This window comes from Acanthopagrus latus, chromosome 1 (genome assembly GCF_904848185.1).
Source record: "Acanthopagrus latus isolate v.2019 chromosome 1, fAcaLat1.1, whole genome shotgun sequence".
NCBI lineage: Eukaryota > Metazoa > Chordata > Actinopteri > Spariformes > Sparidae > Acanthopagrus > Acanthopagrus latus.
This window is the reverse complement of record NC_051039.1, coordinates 22,794,260-22,811,058: the sequence shown is the minus strand read 5'-3', so window position 1 is coordinate 22,811,058 and position 16,799 is coordinate 22,794,260. Positions and strand designations below refer to the sequence as shown.

Below are 16,799 nucleotides of genomic sequence, written 5' to 3'. Positions count from 1 at the left end.
AGCAGGCTCTGCAGAGTCCCTGTCCACCTTAGGAAGTCAGAGTGTTTACAGTCAGACGGCAGTAAGTTTAGACATCAGTAGAAGCTGACTTGGGGAATGCAGATTGCCAGGAGAGGGCGACAAAGATCATATCATATATTATCACTGTGTAAAAAGGCCACATTTGCATTCAATTTAATTAAGGTTAAATTCACAAGATGTTACTGTCAGTGACAAGCAGTGAAATCCTATTTGATTATTTTTAAACAAAGTAATAAAAACAAAAAAAAATATCAGACACAACATAATTATCTAAAGCATGATATTTAGATATGTACTTCAAACAGGTCTTAGAGTTAATTTTAAGAACAGACTCACTTTAATGTTTCAACATAACATATGTCTACGACTGAGCAGCCAAAGATAATCCTGCTCTGTGATCGATTGCATTGGTCATAATCCCTCTTTTCTGTTATCACCTATTCGTCCTGGATTAAACCAGGAAGCGGACGTTCTCTCAGAGCAACACGAAGCTAACAAAGCTAGCAGGTACCAGCAGCCTCCACAAACAAAACAACAGCCTTACCCACCGGGTTTCTCCGCTGACAGCTTGACGGTCTGATGAACCGCCTTGTTTGGACTGGTTAATGTTGATGTGGAAGGGCAGGCTGTCCTCATGCTGACCGGGCCGGTGCAATTTGGAGGCGCTTCCTTCCTCCGGGCTGAAGATGTCGGTGGGACTCGCTAGTTAACGCCTGAGCTCTTCACAACACTGCTGCTGCTTCACAAGTTGCCTGTTGTTGGACACTCAGCTCGGGGTAACTAATCTCCTTCATGTCCGGCAGATAATCTTAGGTGGAGTAGCAAAAATGTATCGGAAGAACCCCTCAGTTAGCAAGTCAAGTTAACTTTTCTGTTTGACAGCTTGTCACAGGCCACAGCACTCAGCTCTGATTTAGAGAGATGCTCCTCTCAGTCACGATTAATAGTTTAATTTGATTTAATTTAATTCTAAAAGATAATGCAGAGGAAGGATGGTTAGTGATGGAATACATTCAAAGAAATGCCCTTGTATTGATAGATTTTGATTAGTAAAAGTTAAAGTAGCTTTTTTGAAAACTATATAAGGCACCTGAAAAGATCATCTTGATTTTAGTATATTAAATGATATACTCTCCTCCTTTCCCTGGTTAACTCTCTGGTGCTTTGAGATCTACTTTCAAGGAATTGTAAAGATGACCTCTGAGAGTAAAGGTTCAATCAAAAAACATCCATGTGAATTAAACTACAGTAGGCTAGCTTGAAAAGTTTTCAATGAGATACCTTCTATTGCTGAAAATGAAAATAACTTCACATCAGGCTGAAAAGGCTTTTTCAAGTTCGGCCTTTGGTCGAGTTTGGAATGTGTTGCTCCTCTGTTTGGTCGTGTCCTAAACATCACCAGCACGGTTCTGGTTTGGGTTGGTCAAGTGATGTTTCACTTTATTTCAATTTGAATAACACACACTTATGTAAACTGACGCCTCTTCATTGTAAGTAAAACCAAGAAGTGTATCAGCAGCATCATAGACAGCACAGACTGATAAACTCACACTTTACATATCTTATACCTGCTGAATGCAACTGAAAAAAACAAAAAAAATTGCTGTGTTGTCTTAAGCTGCCCTAAAAAAAATGTGAAAAGACAACATCAGATCTGTCCACTCATGTGTCACGTTTTGTCTTCCCATATTGATCAATACTGGTTTTATTCCAATTTTTAGCAATTTTTAGTGTGTTTGGGGCCTTTTCCATCTGGGTTGACCCAGACCACTGGCTTATTTTGCAGACCATCTTAATCTTTGCTTTGTTGACTGAAGACTGACTTGCTGCTGTGTGTATCTCTGCTGTGTTATAGGTTGTTGGATCCAAGCATATTGAGAAAAAGTGTCCACAGCTTTTCATCAATATCATACATATTTATTGTGATCGTGTATTGAGATCATTTTACCACCCAGCCATGGCAATCCTGTCAACCTGCCTGCTTTCTTTTCCTCACTCTGCACAGGAGTGATGATGCACGGCGTGTCCCAGGAGCCGACACAGGGTACAGGGGGGGATGGGGCGGAGCTGGTGCACACATCATCTAAAGAGACCCCCGGGTCCCCAGATGCCTCTGAGTTGGGGAGCCCACGATGCACACAAAACTTTGATCTCTTCAACATGGTAGTGTCCTATAAGAGAATGGCTCTGTTTCTAGAGCCAGTTGTTGATGCAGTGGAGCTGACCCGCTTCCTGATTGGGTATGTATGTGTGTGTGTGTGTGTGTGTGTGTGTGTGTGTATGTACCCTGTTTGAGCATCGTAGTGAGTAGTGAGATGGCAGGAAGGCCGGATTATTCACTGTCATCTTCTATGTTTAATCCCTCAGATGGAAGATGCCTTTTTGCTCTCTGCTTGTCTGCGCTTTCCTCAATGTCTTCTTCTGCACTGTTAATGAAGGTAAAATGAGGCATCAATATTAATCCAGCTTTTGTTGCATGTTTTAAAAGACACTTGAATCATTTATTAACTGGCAGCTGTGTGTTGTCTGCCTCTCTGGTATCAGTGGGTTGGTTCACAGTGGGTGTGATGGCACTGTGTCTACCTGCTGCCCTGGGTTACCTGCAGGACAGGTGTGGGGGCAGAGCCTCAGACGATGAGCTCCAGAGGAGGCGCTACCATGCTGTGCACCGCCGAGACCTGCAGACAGTTCATCTCACCAAGCAGGAGGCCATGCTAGAAGTCAAAGACCTGTAAGATGTGCCAAGGGCTGCAACTAATGATTTTTGTTGATCAGTTGTTTATGAGATGTCCATTAATGTGAAGAAATAGGAAAATATTTTTTTTAAGCCAGACTTAATGTTGTGTTTTTGTGTTGTTTTGCTGACCAGCAGTCCAACTGTTTACTACCAGAAAAGACAAATAAAGAAAGAGCAAATCATCACATTTGAGAGACTCGAAGATGGCAATGTTTGGTATTTTGGTTTGAAAAATTACTTGAGTGTGTGTGTGCACACGCATCCAAATCTGTATCCGTTTGAGATAATATGTTGAGTTAACAGGCCGCCAAAGTTATTTTTGTAAAAACATGTATCCTTGAGGCCCTACAAAGCTCTTCCTAAAAAAGAAATCTGCACATTACAAACTCGGATTGGTTCTCGATCACCAAAACATTCTACACAGTCTACAGCTGCACTTTAGTCAAAGAATCCACAGAACATCTTTGAATTAGCCTGTTTTCTTTTTTTTTTTAATTCCATTACTGAATAATAACCAATGAAAATGACAAATATGAATTAGTTCATCTTTTTTTTTTTTTTTTACCTTATTTGGAACAGGTTTATGAATTTTATACCTACATGTCGTGTATATGTGACATTTGTACTCGGTAATGTGTGTCTCTGTTTTTTCTTCAGTTTGAAGCACCTGGATGACATGCTGTCCTCTGCCTGCCTATCAGCAGAAGCAGTTTATAAGGTCCTTTACTGGGATAATCACACCAAGTCATCAAGGTCAGCACACACACACACACACACACACACACACACACACACACACACACACACACACACACACACACACACACACACACACACACACACACACACACACAAAGAGACAGTAACCCTGACTGTTCTGCTCATCATTTACTGCTTCACAACAGATCTGTCAGTACTTTTGTTGGATGATATTCTGTTTCTGAGTGCAACAACACCATCATAAATACAAAGCTCAGGTCTATCTGTACCATCAACATGATTTCTGAGCTATCATTTTTAAGTAAAAAGGCCCATTTATGGGAGCAGCAGATCAGCCAGTCACTGAAGTTGCTGATGAGTGTTGGTCTTTTATCATCCAACACAATGTAAGCTTGTTGTTCGCTGTGAACGTAACGCTCCGTTAGGTTAGCGTTGAGTTAGCTACCGCGCTAAAGTCAATCCAAACTCATGTTGGTCAGTAGTTACAGCATTACTTAACAAAGTAAAGCAAACGTGCTTGAAACCTGCTTGAAATAATGAACGTACTGAGCAATAATAAATCTGACATTTGTAATGTCACCCTCAAGGTTCTATGGAGGGATGTTAATACTGGTGTGTCTGCTGTATGCTGTCCCTGTGGGCTGGGTGCTTGCTGGGCTCAACAGCGCCATCTTCCTCTGGAACAAAGACTTTTGTAGAGGTGAGTTCATCTTGTTTGGGAGAAGCAAACTCTTAACTCTTGTAGAAAACAAAGCTGGAGCAAAGTTTATTTTCTCTTGTGGCTCCAGTTTTGTTGGACCTATGGAAGCTGTTCCATGTGGGCCAGACGCAGGCCTCAGAGGGAGTGTGTGAAGAGCAGGAGCAGGGCAACTTGTTGGACAGGACCCCCACACCAACAAGTCTGGAGGTGAGAGGAAGGAACATGGTGGAAAAAAGTGCATGTGGGTTTGAAAGCTGAAGGATTAACCGTTTGTGATTTACATTAAAACCAACCATGTCTGTAAGCTTCTTATCCTGTTTATCCTATGCTCTCATCCGGTGCATGCCATGGAAATCCATGCACAGATTTGCTCCATCCATCCATCCATCCAAAAAGCCATTTTTTTTCAGTTGTGAATTTATTCTCCAGCGAAGGCACAGACAGGGGCTCAGATTAATGTGACTGTATCTGCTCAAAGGCCTCTGCATCACTGCAAGGGAACAGCTAACTGCAAAATGAAAAAATAATCAAGGTGGCCAAGGTTCGAGAATATCCGTTAATCATCCGACAGTTAATAACATCCTTGTGTATCCTGAGCTGCTTAGATTGATGGGAGAGGGCAGGACCACTCTCCAAGGTGCTGATCCTGGGACAGCCAGAGACTTAGGAGCCGCTTCTCAGCCCGGTATTTATACATTTGTGTGTGTGTGCGTGTGTGCGTGTGTGTGTGTGTGATGACAGGACCTGTCTCCTGGCAGTGTGGAGGAAGCTGAGGAGGCAGAGCCTGATGACGAATTCAAGGATGCCATTGAGGTAAATACTTCTCAGAATCTAATTATTCACATTTTTGCACATATTTAATGCCACAGGTTTTACCCCTCAATCCTAAATCTGTTGTCTTGGTTGTTTTGTTGTACAGCTGCAAAATGTATCAAAATAATACAAAAAATGCAATATTATAATAGGATAAGCAGCACTTTTTCGATTACCGTAAGATAAACAAAGCAGTATAATAATGAAATACTCTTGTGCTGCAGAGATGCCCTGGCCCACAAATCTTTTCTTTTTAGTGTAAATGGTAAATTGTGATGCAAAATTCCCGCTGATTGTGAATCACTTCACAATGCTAATATCTGAACAAATAATCCCAATATGATCAATATATCACTTGGCTGATATTGCCCTGTCCCAGATATATTGGTATCCACTGATGTTTTTACACAACATTATGCGGAAATAGAAAGCTTGGGATGATTTATAATGATTAAATTCCCAGTAAGGTTCACTGTGTCCGTTTGCTGATGTTTTCTTAACAACAGAATTTATTTTTAACCTGTAAATTATCAACCTATAGTTATTAGATAACCATATTAGAGTGATCATTGCAAAAAATCTGTATATATCAGCAGATACTGTCTATTGATATCTACATTTGTCACTCACTAATTTAAGTATGAGCATCAGAACAAAAAATCCAGTTTTGATCAGGTTGTTTTGAACTTCATCATGCCTTCTTCCCAGTAGTATCAGATCTGATGATAGAACTCAAGATGTTCAATTTTACTTTGTTGACTAATACTACCACTGAAAAAAATATGATAACAGATGTGTTTGGATAAAAAGATGGATAACTGCCGCAGTGTACTGGGGTGTGTTCACTTTCACAACTTGTGAGAATTGTCACCTGTCAAATATATTTGGCTTTGAATACAGTCGCTTTAGATACTATGTTGCATTTGACTGATTGTACTACTTATTAGAACACAGTTGTTGCAGTTTTTACCATCACTGTAGAAAAGAATCCTCTCTTGACGTATTTCCTGTTACTTCCTGTTTCATTTCTGCTGTCCTCTGAACTCAGGAGACATCAATGTCCCTGCAGGTAAGTGTTGCCTCCTTCTGATTAGTGCACTGCCACCAGTTATTCACGTCGTACTGTAGAAACTACTTGAAACATGAACAACGGCTTCATGTGTTGTTAGCTGGTGACACTGTGCTGTAGGCCTCTCTTTGCTCTTTGAAGAAGCTTGGTATTTTTTGGGTGTGTTCCTGTGCAATCACACTAATTGTCAGTATTTGTGGGTAACTTTGTTCTCATCTGTTGCTCTGCTTCATGATCAGGAAACCCCTTTGGTCTTAGTGGTAAGTGGATTTCCTGCTGCCTCCCACCCATCCATCGACACATCCATATTGTATTATAAATATTATACTATATGCAATATGTATAATATCTATATTATATTATATATTCATGTGCTTGTTCCCTTGACATCAGTAACTGTATGTTTTAGTGATAGTGATAACAATAATCCCATCAAACAGGGTGCTCATTCAGTTCAGTTCAGTTCTGCATGTCTGGCATTGTTCATTAGACATATTGCAGTAGTGAAATCAGCTTTTCCTTGTACAGGCATCCAAACCAGGTCAGTAGGATGGATTTATCTGCTTGCGTAATAGTAAATGTATTTTAGAGTTTTTGATCGGCAGTTTGCTTTTCAGTGTAGCAGTTTTGCCTCTTTGAAATTGGCTGCCTGCTGTTGAACACGCAGCTGGCAGAATTCATCTGTCCCCTTTGGCCCCGTGTGTTGTGGGTGGGTTGGATTGTTTTCTTTGACAAAACAAATCCTCTTCGCTTCTTCTCTGTCCTCTTACTCTCTGGTGCTCTGATACCATAAAGTCGTGGTTGTGCCTTCCGGTGGAATAAATTGTGCCACTCTGATTGCCTGGCCACTGGTTTCTAGAAAGTGGGGAAAATACCTTTATAATAAGTATTGTCCTGTGAACTTGTAGGTAAAAGGCATGAAGCTTCGCTGGCCTCACGATTTGATTCGGATACACCTTTCATCGATTCGAATGCGCAGTGATTCTCGATGCAGCCTCAATGTATGGTATCCTCAATTTTCTGTTCACATGGCTACTTTTTCATAATTTAATACAAGGCAGATAACAATCATAAAATGTCTTTATACAACATATGCAACCAAGGTGCTTCACAGAAGAGGATAAGAAAAATAACCAACAGCGGCTTCAAATGACACCAAGAAGAGCAACAGTTATAAAGCAGCAAAAAACAACTAAGGGACTGTAAAACATTGTGGGACGAAAACAAAGCTGAGTGAGAATAGAAATGGAGAATCTAATAGCTTATGTAAGAATAAAATAAATCTAAATCTAAATTCACTTCAAACTTTAAAAAGTGCTTTTAAAATGGTAATTAGATATTGTTTTCACCTAAGATGGCATTTTTTCTCAGGAGAAAACGGCTGATATGGTTTGTATTATCTCTTTATCAAGTCAGAGTCTTCCACATCTTACAATAGAGGAATTTCCACGCCTTAAAAAAAGGAAGGTAGATACAGAGACTACTGGCCTGTGACATCCCTGCCATCGTTTTGTAAGGCTGTGTGGGTAACACATAATGAAACACTCTCCTCTGTGAGTAGCTAGTTTCATAGCGATGTTTTTTCATGTAAAATAAAGTCAGATATAGGGCTGCTTCACAAATTTGTTTGAGTGAATTTGTGCTCTTTCAAGGATTGTTTTGGATGACTTTGAAACTATTTAGTTATTTTTTGATAATTGAGATTGAAGTAATGAAGTTTCTCTGTCAATAATAAAAAGAAAACAACACAAACAAAATAACAAATATAAACATATATAAACATAAAAAAACCTCAGCATCAGCCATCAACAAATTGTCTTATCAAATGTCTGGTCGCTAAGGGATATACGTGTAGGCAGGTAAGAGGTTCATGTAGTCTTCTCCTTGATCTGTCTCCATTGTAGTCCCAGTACGTTCCATCATCATTTACATTCATATGCTCAACATCTATTTGTCAAACTGGCTGAAACTCACATCACAGTGAGTCTAACCCATTTCCTGTCCAGGTTTCCATACTCCATCAAACCAACCCCAGTTACTGTAGCTTACACAGCATTTAAATGTCTCTTTCCTCTCCCACCCCCGTCCCCCCCACCTTCCTCCATCTCCCTCAGGAGGATGACGATGGGCCTCTCGGCGCACCCGAGTATGACACCATCTCTGAAAATGGACTCTTGAGCCGAAACGAACCAATCCGCAGCAAGGTGTCCAAACTGACAGAGAAACTGCGTAAGCGCTACCCCACCACCAGCACAGGTCGGTCTGCTCTGACTCACTCACTGGTTGATTTCCTCTTACATGACCTCAGATGCATTTCATTTTATAGTATCTTTCCCAATAATAGCATTAAATCCCTCTGTCTTTCTTCAAAGGCAACTGCTCCAGCTGCAATGCCGTCTTCTCAGTGCTGAAGAAAAGGGTGAGACTGAAAAACTTGTGACAAGAATTGGGGATATATTTAGGCGTCGCGTCATCATCGTGTTTAATTTTGTCTTTTGTTGGCTCGAGCTCTAACACGATGTCTCTCCGCTTTACAGAGGAACTGCAGTAACTGTGGCAACAGCTTCTGTTCCCGCTGTTGCTCCTTTAAAGTGCTGAGATCTTGCATGGGGGCAACAGGTGAGAATTAATTTGAACATTTTACTCTCAGACAGATTGATGTCATTTCCTGACAGTTACATCGTGTCACATCACAATATCCTGTATCTGAGTCTGTTCTTCACTGTATGATCTTATTTCTTTTTCAGCTCCAGAGGCCCAGAGGGAGACTGTGTTTGTTTGTGCTGCCTGTAATTCCTCTCTCATCAAGTTACAGTGAGGTGGCAGGCCACTCTTGTTTTCCAGTGGTCAGCTGGAGGTCACTCACTGTTCGGCCCTGAGCCCTGCTCCCACGTTACTGAAACCCTAACACATGCCTTGTTTTTCAAGACAAGCACCTCTATCTGTCAGGACACCTCGAGAACCTTTCCCATGTCTCACGTCTCAGTCGCTTCCCTCCGTGGCTACTTGTGTTGCTTCTGGGACTTTTACTGTAATCTGTTACATATTTGAAGAACTGGACCTTATGAATCCATGAGACTTTCTACAGAGCACAATAGCTCAAAAATCAAAGGACCTCTTCCCTTTGCTGAGCAGAGGGAGGTGTGAAGTGTGCAGGGTGGAGGCCAGGATTTCACTTGAATGTTGCCATCTTCAGCCCTGTGTAGCAGTTTAACTGTACTGTAATGCTGAGAGGACTTTTCTGTACGAACAAGGCCAGAACTGTATAGATCTGGTGCGTTTTCATATCGTTGATGAATGCGATTGTGTGAGCAAAGGCTGCCAGTGTGAATTTAGCTTGTTCAGATGAACAAAATAATGGATGTAAGGCCAAAATGAAGAAGCTCTGATTGCCACAATGTGCACAGGCAAGTTTGTAAACGGGCATTTGTAAACTCAGATTAGAACTCAAAAACTTGAGGTTTCCTATTTTAAATGCTGTTCCCAACAGCTAGTGGACCTACCAAGACATAAGGGGAGCAGACTTGACATGCTATAACAATGATAACTTTAAGGCAGTGAATGGAAAAATGCATGGTCTGCAATTTATCACATCACGGTTTTGTCAAGTTGCCAGTGACGTTGTTCTGGAGGGCGGGTGAATGAGGCTTTGTCAACATTTGGACAAGTTTGCTTACCGGCTCGGCGTACTTGTAACGATCAAATTGGATCATTTTTGTCATAATTTTTCCCGTTCCGTTTTTTTTAGAGCATATCAGCAAATTGGAAGTCAAAAAAGCTACCGCGCTTTTCCTCTAACTGGATCAAAGTCGACCCAACTGGATTAAAGATGTTTGAATGGACCGAGCAGCCAGCTGAAGTTGTCATCAGAGCCTCACACTCTTGCAAGCGGGACTTAAAAGAATTGTTGTTGAGGCATTATAAGCCAAAGTGTGGCTCTTTGTGGAGAAATTGTTTCAATCATGATTCAGACACAGACGATTGTAATTGTTTGCTTTGCTTTTATTGTAATCATATACAAAAACTGTCACCATGAATTGTTCTATTATATCTAATATATTTAATTTAAAACTCCAGAAAGTGCAAGTTATTGTTTGACCTAATAATTCATTCTGTATATATTGCCCTTACTTTATGGATGAAATATGCCATTATTGAAATAAACTCTGTGATGATTTGATTGACTTTAAGTCACAAGTAGTAAGTATGGTCTTTTCAGCCTTATTTGGTCCAGATTACTTTCAGCAACATGACATTTTTTTAAAAATGGGACACTGTGTGAATTTCTCAGCCCTAAATGATACATCAGCTGTTGCTTATTATTTTTGGAAGTTTTCAAAGATAAAGCTAAATATACCTGACTTTCCTCAACAAGGTCCATGCATTATTCCCTGAGAAATTAGCAAAATTAAGGACACCCTATCTCCCAACGTTCGAGTAAACAGGAAAAAGTACTTGGATCTATCCCTTTATCTGGATCCGCACCAAAAGGTAATGGGGTCTATTCTGGACTGAGACACATCTTCCATCCAAGTTCTGTGGAAAACTGTGCAGTAGGTTTTGTGTAATCCTGCCAAAAAACCAACCAACCAATTAAAAACAACAGACAGGGGTGCAAACAAAACCTTGGCAGTAATAAGCCTGCAGATATGAATACATTTCATAGTTACGTTTTAATTTTCTTATAAGACACCTTCCTATGAGATAATATTTAAAGCAGCATTGAAAAGCATGTGTATGGAAGTCCATTTATAAATATAAAATATATAAAATATAAATAAATCAGTTATAACTAAATCGAAATTCTGAAATATTACAGTCAAAACTTAGAGTCATAAGTCATAATTGTGATTTTTTTTAAATTGAATTATTGAATTATTAAATTGATAAATGTTAGATAAAAAGTCATGTGATAAAATGTAATTACAACATTTATCTCATAATTCTACTAATTTCTACTTTGTCATTGCTTTATTGTGACCATGTCCTGTACGTTCTTTGTTTACATGGCTGAGATGTGCCTCCCTACATGTCAGACAGCTGAAGTCATATTACCTAAACGCTGTACTTTAGCCCCGCCCCTCTCCTCATCCTCCCTCTCCCCCCGCCCACCCCGCCCTTCCCCCCTCCCTCCACTCCTCCAATCCGTCCCCGTGTCCCACTAAAGCGATTTCAGCGCATGCAGGGACTCGCACCCTACGGCTACGGATGGCAACATGGCGACAGAGGTAAGCCTGGCACATTCTCTGTTTGGTTTTCTTTTTTATTTTCCTGCCGAGGTGTCTGTGAGCAGCGCGAGACAATTCCAGTGCTCACTGAAAACGAGGCGGGCGCGCGGGGAGGGCAGCGGACGTGGTCAGCGAGGGGTGAAACTGTGCCGTACCCGAGTCACTCCTGGCGGCTGTGTCCTACATTATCGTGCCCGCTCCGTCCGAGGGGCTCGGTTCGTCCTCTCGGCGTTTTTAAAGAGAAACCCAGGAGCGAGCGTGGACTGTGGAAGTACCGCCGCGGCTCCACGGGAGCAGAACCGGGGCAGAAACGCGGACCACCGCGAGATGTTAAGCTGTTTTGGTGAAAGCAGATCTGTTGTTGTCTGTTGAGACGCCCTTTTAATCCGGTGACAGGCCACCGTAGTGTGTGGACGCTGTGACCACACACACACACACACACACACACACACACACACACACACACACACACACACACACACACACACACACACACACACGGGAGCAGCGTTCAGCACCATGGACAGCAGCCACGCCGCCCTGACCTTCCTCTCTGCTTTTCCAGCCTCCCTCGCCTCCCACGAACGCTCAAATAAAGAATATTGATGAACTCAAATGGATGTTTATCCAACACCCACCTGGATTTAATCAACATGTCCAGCACAAGTGTGTGTTAGTGTGTGTGTGTGTGTGTGTGTGTGTGTGTGTGTGTGCCCTTTTATCAGTCTGCCTGATTGTGTTCAACCTGATCAATCTGTTGTGAGCTGTAGTGAAATGTTGTCCTGTCTCCTGCAAGCTCTACTTTCCCGTGTGTGTGTGTGTGTGTGTGTGTGTGTGTGTGTGTGTGTGTGTGTGTGTGTGTGTGTGTGTGTGTGTTGGAAAGATAGTATGTCCAATGCTGGGCTCTGCTCCAACAGACAACAAGGCAGAAATGAGCGCAGACACTGAGCCACAGAGTGATTGATCACATCTTGTCTGCTTCTCCTCTATCATCCTATACTTCCGATTCAGCCTCTGTTTGTACACATTAGGAGCGGACGGGTGCGCAGAGATCTGGAGCTCCCTCTGGGGACTCATTATAAATACTTAACTGTATCAAACCTCATTAGGTTTGTCTGTCTGTGTGTTTTATCTTCCCCACAGTTCCACAATCTGCAGGAGTTGAGGCACAGTGCATCTCTGGCAAACAAAGTCTTCATCCAGAGAGACTACAGTGAAGGCACCACCTGCAAGTTTCAGACCAAGTTCCCCTCGGAGCTGGAGAGCAGGGTGAGCAGACGGCAGCATTCAGCCACACGTGCATTTAAAGATAGTTATATGTAAAACCTCCGCATTTGAATGTGTAAGAACTTTGAGGGTTTTTGAGTTGTGCAGTTACATCATCCAAAATGTTTCCAACAATGTTCAAATCCTGAGAAATTATACTTTAGTTCAAGGTTAAATTTTATTTATAACCTCGAGAGAGTCACAGGGTGAGGAAGGAAGTGGGTAAACATAACTAAAAGTACAGTCAGTGCAGTTTTAGAATATCATCATCTCCTTGAACGTTTGTGCTGAGTCAGTTTATGGTTGTTTCACAATGAAGACAACAACTCCCATGATCCCACGCTATTTACGTCTCTAGCTTTGAGTGAGGGATCTCTCATGGCAGATATTACACATATTTGTTGTCGTCATAGCACCTGGTATGATATGACATGATGTCACTGTGTCTCCTGTAAGTGGCAGGCAACAGTGACGGCAACACACAATAAGTAATTTTGTATAGTATATGTTAATGCCACCAGTGTGTTTTGTGAGACATTAAGAGATATTAGATAATCAGAAAATAACAGAGGCCTTTCTCTAACACCGTGTTTCTAATACAATCGTTTGCTTTTTTTAACCGAGAGATCTATTATAGTAATAACGCAACCATTTCTGTAAACAAGCTACAACTTTAAACTCATTATGAAACTAGAAGTCATGACAATATTGGAAATGCTTATATAGTTATTACAGTTATTCTCAATGCCTGTCAGCAGGTCGGATAAGTCATGAAATTCAAACTATTTTTTTTTTTTAAGGTGGAGGGCTGAGGATGAATTGACAAGTCTCATAGTCCAAAGAAAGAAGCTGCTCTGTAGTCTAGTGGTACGGCACTAAAGTTAACGTTGTTTCACCATTCTCATACTGCAGTTATTTTTAGATGAATACAGTTAAAACTGAGACATTACTTCATTGCTGTACATGCTGCAAAAAGCTGTGTCTTAAAAAGAAAAATAGTATGAAAATTACTTTACTCGCTTTCAAAACTGCACGTGTTGTCCACAGGGAGCGCCAGAGTCAACCAAAAGATGAACAGTCCTTGCAGCAGCTTTAACTGTCCAACGCCCGTTACACTGCCAACTTGTTTTTTATAAAGACATGAATAATACACACAAGAATAATTGGATGGTTGACTTTCAGCCATGCAGGGACCTTTGTTGCATGTCATGTCCTATGTTTTCTGTCTGTCCTTCTTGCCGTCACTATCAAATAAAGGCTAAATGAAAACATCTGTTCTAGTCCTAACCCTGCTCCTCATGACTGCGTGTGTCTCCAGATTGAGCGAACGCTGTTTGAAGACACTGTGAAGACGCTGAATAACTACTACACAGAGGCGGAGAAGATAGGAGGCCAGTCCTACCTGGAGGGCTGTCTGGCCTGCACTACTGCATATCTTATCTTCCTCTGCATGGAGACACGCTATGAGAAGGTCAGACTGGTGATCTGAGCGCATTACATCAGTCTTGGACAATGATTTACATGTCTGGGAATCCTTACTTGTTCTCATTTTTCTCCTGTCTGCGTGTTAGGTGTTGAAGAAGATAGCCAAGTACATTCAGGAGCAGAATGAGAAGATCTATGCTCCCAGAGGGCTGCTCATCACAGATCCCATAGAGAGGGGAATGCGTGTTGTATCCTTACTCAGTGTTTTAGGTTACGTTCCCACAAAAGCTGAAGCATTTATGTTTTCTGTTTAAATTAAACACATGCTGCATATAATTCTTGATCCCTAACTACTCTCCCACCAGATAGAGATTTCCATTTATGAAGACAGGGGCTCCAGTGGCTCCAGCTCAGGGAGCAGCTCCGTGTCCGGCAGCACCGCTCGATGACTGGGCACTTCCTTAACAACTGCGTCCCCCTGATCACTCCCAACCCTCGGGGAAAACTTAGGACAATGTTGCTTCTCCTGTTTCAGCTCTTAGCCCATGCACGCTCACACAAAGGATTCACTAGCTTTCAACTCGGAGGGGCTCCTGACGCGCTGACACATGCTCAAGCTCTTTTTCACATTGAACGCTTAAAACACACACTTTTGTAGTTTTTTGCAAATCAATGTGCATGCGCCAACTCAGTCATGTTTCTGTAGGACGTCTCTGTGAAAACAACATTTTGTTAGCAATACTTTGTGTGATCGTGATCGTACCGTCGTAGCTTCCTTCCTGTCCTCTTTGATGTTACCACAGCTGTGTGTAATGTGGTGGGAGAGAAAAGGATGTGGGAATATAAACGAGGGAGGAAGGAAGTGCAGAGGCAGGAGTGGAGACCACAGGTCGCACCAGACCTCATACCTCAGCCACCACAGTTGCACCAACATGGTCCATGTCAGCCACGACTGAGACGGACCAACCAGGAACCTGGACTGTACACATCACTATCAACCCTTAGCGCCAGACACTGGCTTTTAAGATTTTAGCAAATATATAGGTGCATCTCAAAAACATAGTGAAAAAATTCTATATTTCTTGTCAGTTATTTTAAAAAGTAAAACTTTTTTAATTCCAAACACCTTTACTTAGAACCGGCCTTTAATTTCTCAGTCTGGTTCAGTACACAACCTCAATCATGGAGAAGACTGCTGACTTGACAGTCGACCAGAAGACACTCACTGACACAGTAGATCATTACAGAATAGGCTGGCTGTTCACAGAGTGCTGCATCAAAACATATTCAAGTTGACTGGAATGGAGAAGTGTGGTAGGATAAGGTGAACAATCAACAGGGATAGCTGCAGCTTTGAGAGACTTGTCGAGTAAAGATGATTCAAGAACTTGGGAAAGCTTCACCAGGAGTGGACTGACACTGGAGTCAGTGCACCAAGAGCCACCACGCACAGACCTGTCCAGGAAATGGGCAGCAAGTGTCTCACTCCCAGTGTCAAGCAGAGACAATGCCAGAAGGAAGAAGTAGAACTGGGCTGTAGCTCAGTGGTCCAAAGTCCTCTTTTAAGATGAAAAGTACATTTTGAGTCTGGAGGAAGAGTGGAGAGGCAAGGAATCCAGGTTGCTTGAAGTCCATAGTCAGTGATGGTTTGAGGAGCCGTGTCATCTGCTGTTGTTGGTCCGCTGTGTTCTATCAAGTCCAAAGCCAACGCAGTCATCTACCAGAAGATTTTAGAGCGCTTCATGCTTCTGTCTGCTTACAAGCTTTATGGACATGCTGATTTCCTTTTCCAGCAGGACTTGACACCTGCCCATAGTGCTAAAATGACTAGTAACTGGTTTGCTGACCATGGTATTACTGTTCTACATTGGCCAGCGAACTCCACTGACCTGAACCCCATAGAGAATCTGTGAGGTAATGTCAAGAGGAGGATTAGAGACTCCAGACCTGACGATACAGACCCATCCAAGTATTGAGTGCATAGATGAACATAATATTCAGATGGTTGACATTTCTATATTATAAATCCTTTTTTGATATTCTAATATTTTGAACTTGCATCTAATCATCAAAATTAAAGAAAAAAAATGGCTTGAAATATTTCAGTAATGAATCTAGAATATATGAAAGTTGAATTAAATTAAGTCACGGAAAAAGGAACATTTCCACGATATTCTAATGTTTTGAGATGCACCTGTAAGTAGGATGTATAAGTATTTAAGTTAGGCGTCACCTCCCCAGAGCACAGAGAAAGTGTACAAAAAACCTCCTCCTCCTCCACCTCTGATGTAAAATCATGCTGTGTGGTAGCAGATGAATGTCATTCCGCCTGTCCATGTAAATAATGTAGCAGATCTTCCATTTTTTCCTCTCACGTGAAGCCTATACTTCATTTGTTGGACACACGAACACAGGCACTTGCACAAATCTAAGTACTAACCTCTTGGTTTCCATGAGTGAGACGAACTCTTCCTAAATTTTTGATTATGCAAAGACGTACTGTGCATCACACGCGGAGGTGAGCGGACGAAGGATGGGTCAAAAAGTCTTCCTGAATCTTTACCTGTCATGTTTGAAAATACACCAACCCTTCCTCAATTTCAGAACAATGTTCCAAAGAAAAAAAAAAAGCTGCCAAAAACTGGCTCACAGATGTGAATGTGTCCCTTGTTTTGGTGACATTTTGTGCAAGAACAAACTTTCGTACTGCTTGTTGTTTGATACACATGGCAATGAGCTAATATGACTGGTGTCAAATAAATACTGTTTCATCACAGCTGCACCAAGCTCATCTTTCTTATTGGACTGTAAATCTACATT

The 16,799-nt window shown here is 41.7% G+C and overlaps 2 protein-coding genes across 5 annotated transcripts; both read left to right on the top strand.

The window, feature by feature from the left end:
* Positions 1-456: 456 nt before the first annotated feature.
* Positions 457-10,250, top strand: zfyve27 (zinc finger, FYVE domain containing 27). 4 transcript variants are annotated; one of them, XM_037109190.1, is made up of 14 exons: positions 457-797; positions 2,027-2,261; positions 2,389-2,459; positions 2,566-2,752; positions 3,416-3,511; positions 4,066-4,178; positions 4,267-4,385; positions 4,920-4,991; positions 6,040-6,060; positions 6,969-7,061; positions 8,175-8,316; positions 8,433-8,479; positions 8,598-8,679; positions 8,808-10,250. In XM_037109190.1, the coding sequence occupies exons 2-14, from the start codon at positions 2,032-2,034 to the stop codon at positions 8,876-8,878; spliced, it is 1,344 nt and encodes a 447-aa protein (XP_036965085.1). In that variant the 5' UTR covers positions 457-797; positions 2,027-2,031; the 3' UTR covers positions 8,879-10,250. The 4 variants fall into 4 exon arrangements, with proteins under 4 accessions (XP_036965085.1, XP_036965091.1, XP_036965098.1 ...); XM_037109196.1 differs by lacking the exon at positions 6,969-7,061 and adding an exon at positions 6,300-6,320; XM_037109203.1 differs by lacking the exon at positions 6,969-7,061.
* Positions 10,251-11,172: 922 nt separating this feature from the next.
* Positions 11,173-16,761, top strand: golga7ba (golgin A7 family, member Ba). Its single transcript, XM_037112645.1, has 5 exons — positions 11,173-11,288; positions 12,432-12,557; positions 13,873-14,025; positions 14,126-14,227; positions 14,345-16,761. The coding sequence occupies exons 1-5, from the start codon at positions 11,277-11,279 to the stop codon at positions 14,426-14,428; spliced, it is 477 nt and encodes a 158-aa protein (XP_036968540.1). The 5' UTR covers positions 11,173-11,276; the 3' UTR covers positions 14,429-16,761.
* The last annotated feature ends 38 nt before the right edge of the window (positions 16,762-16,799 follow it).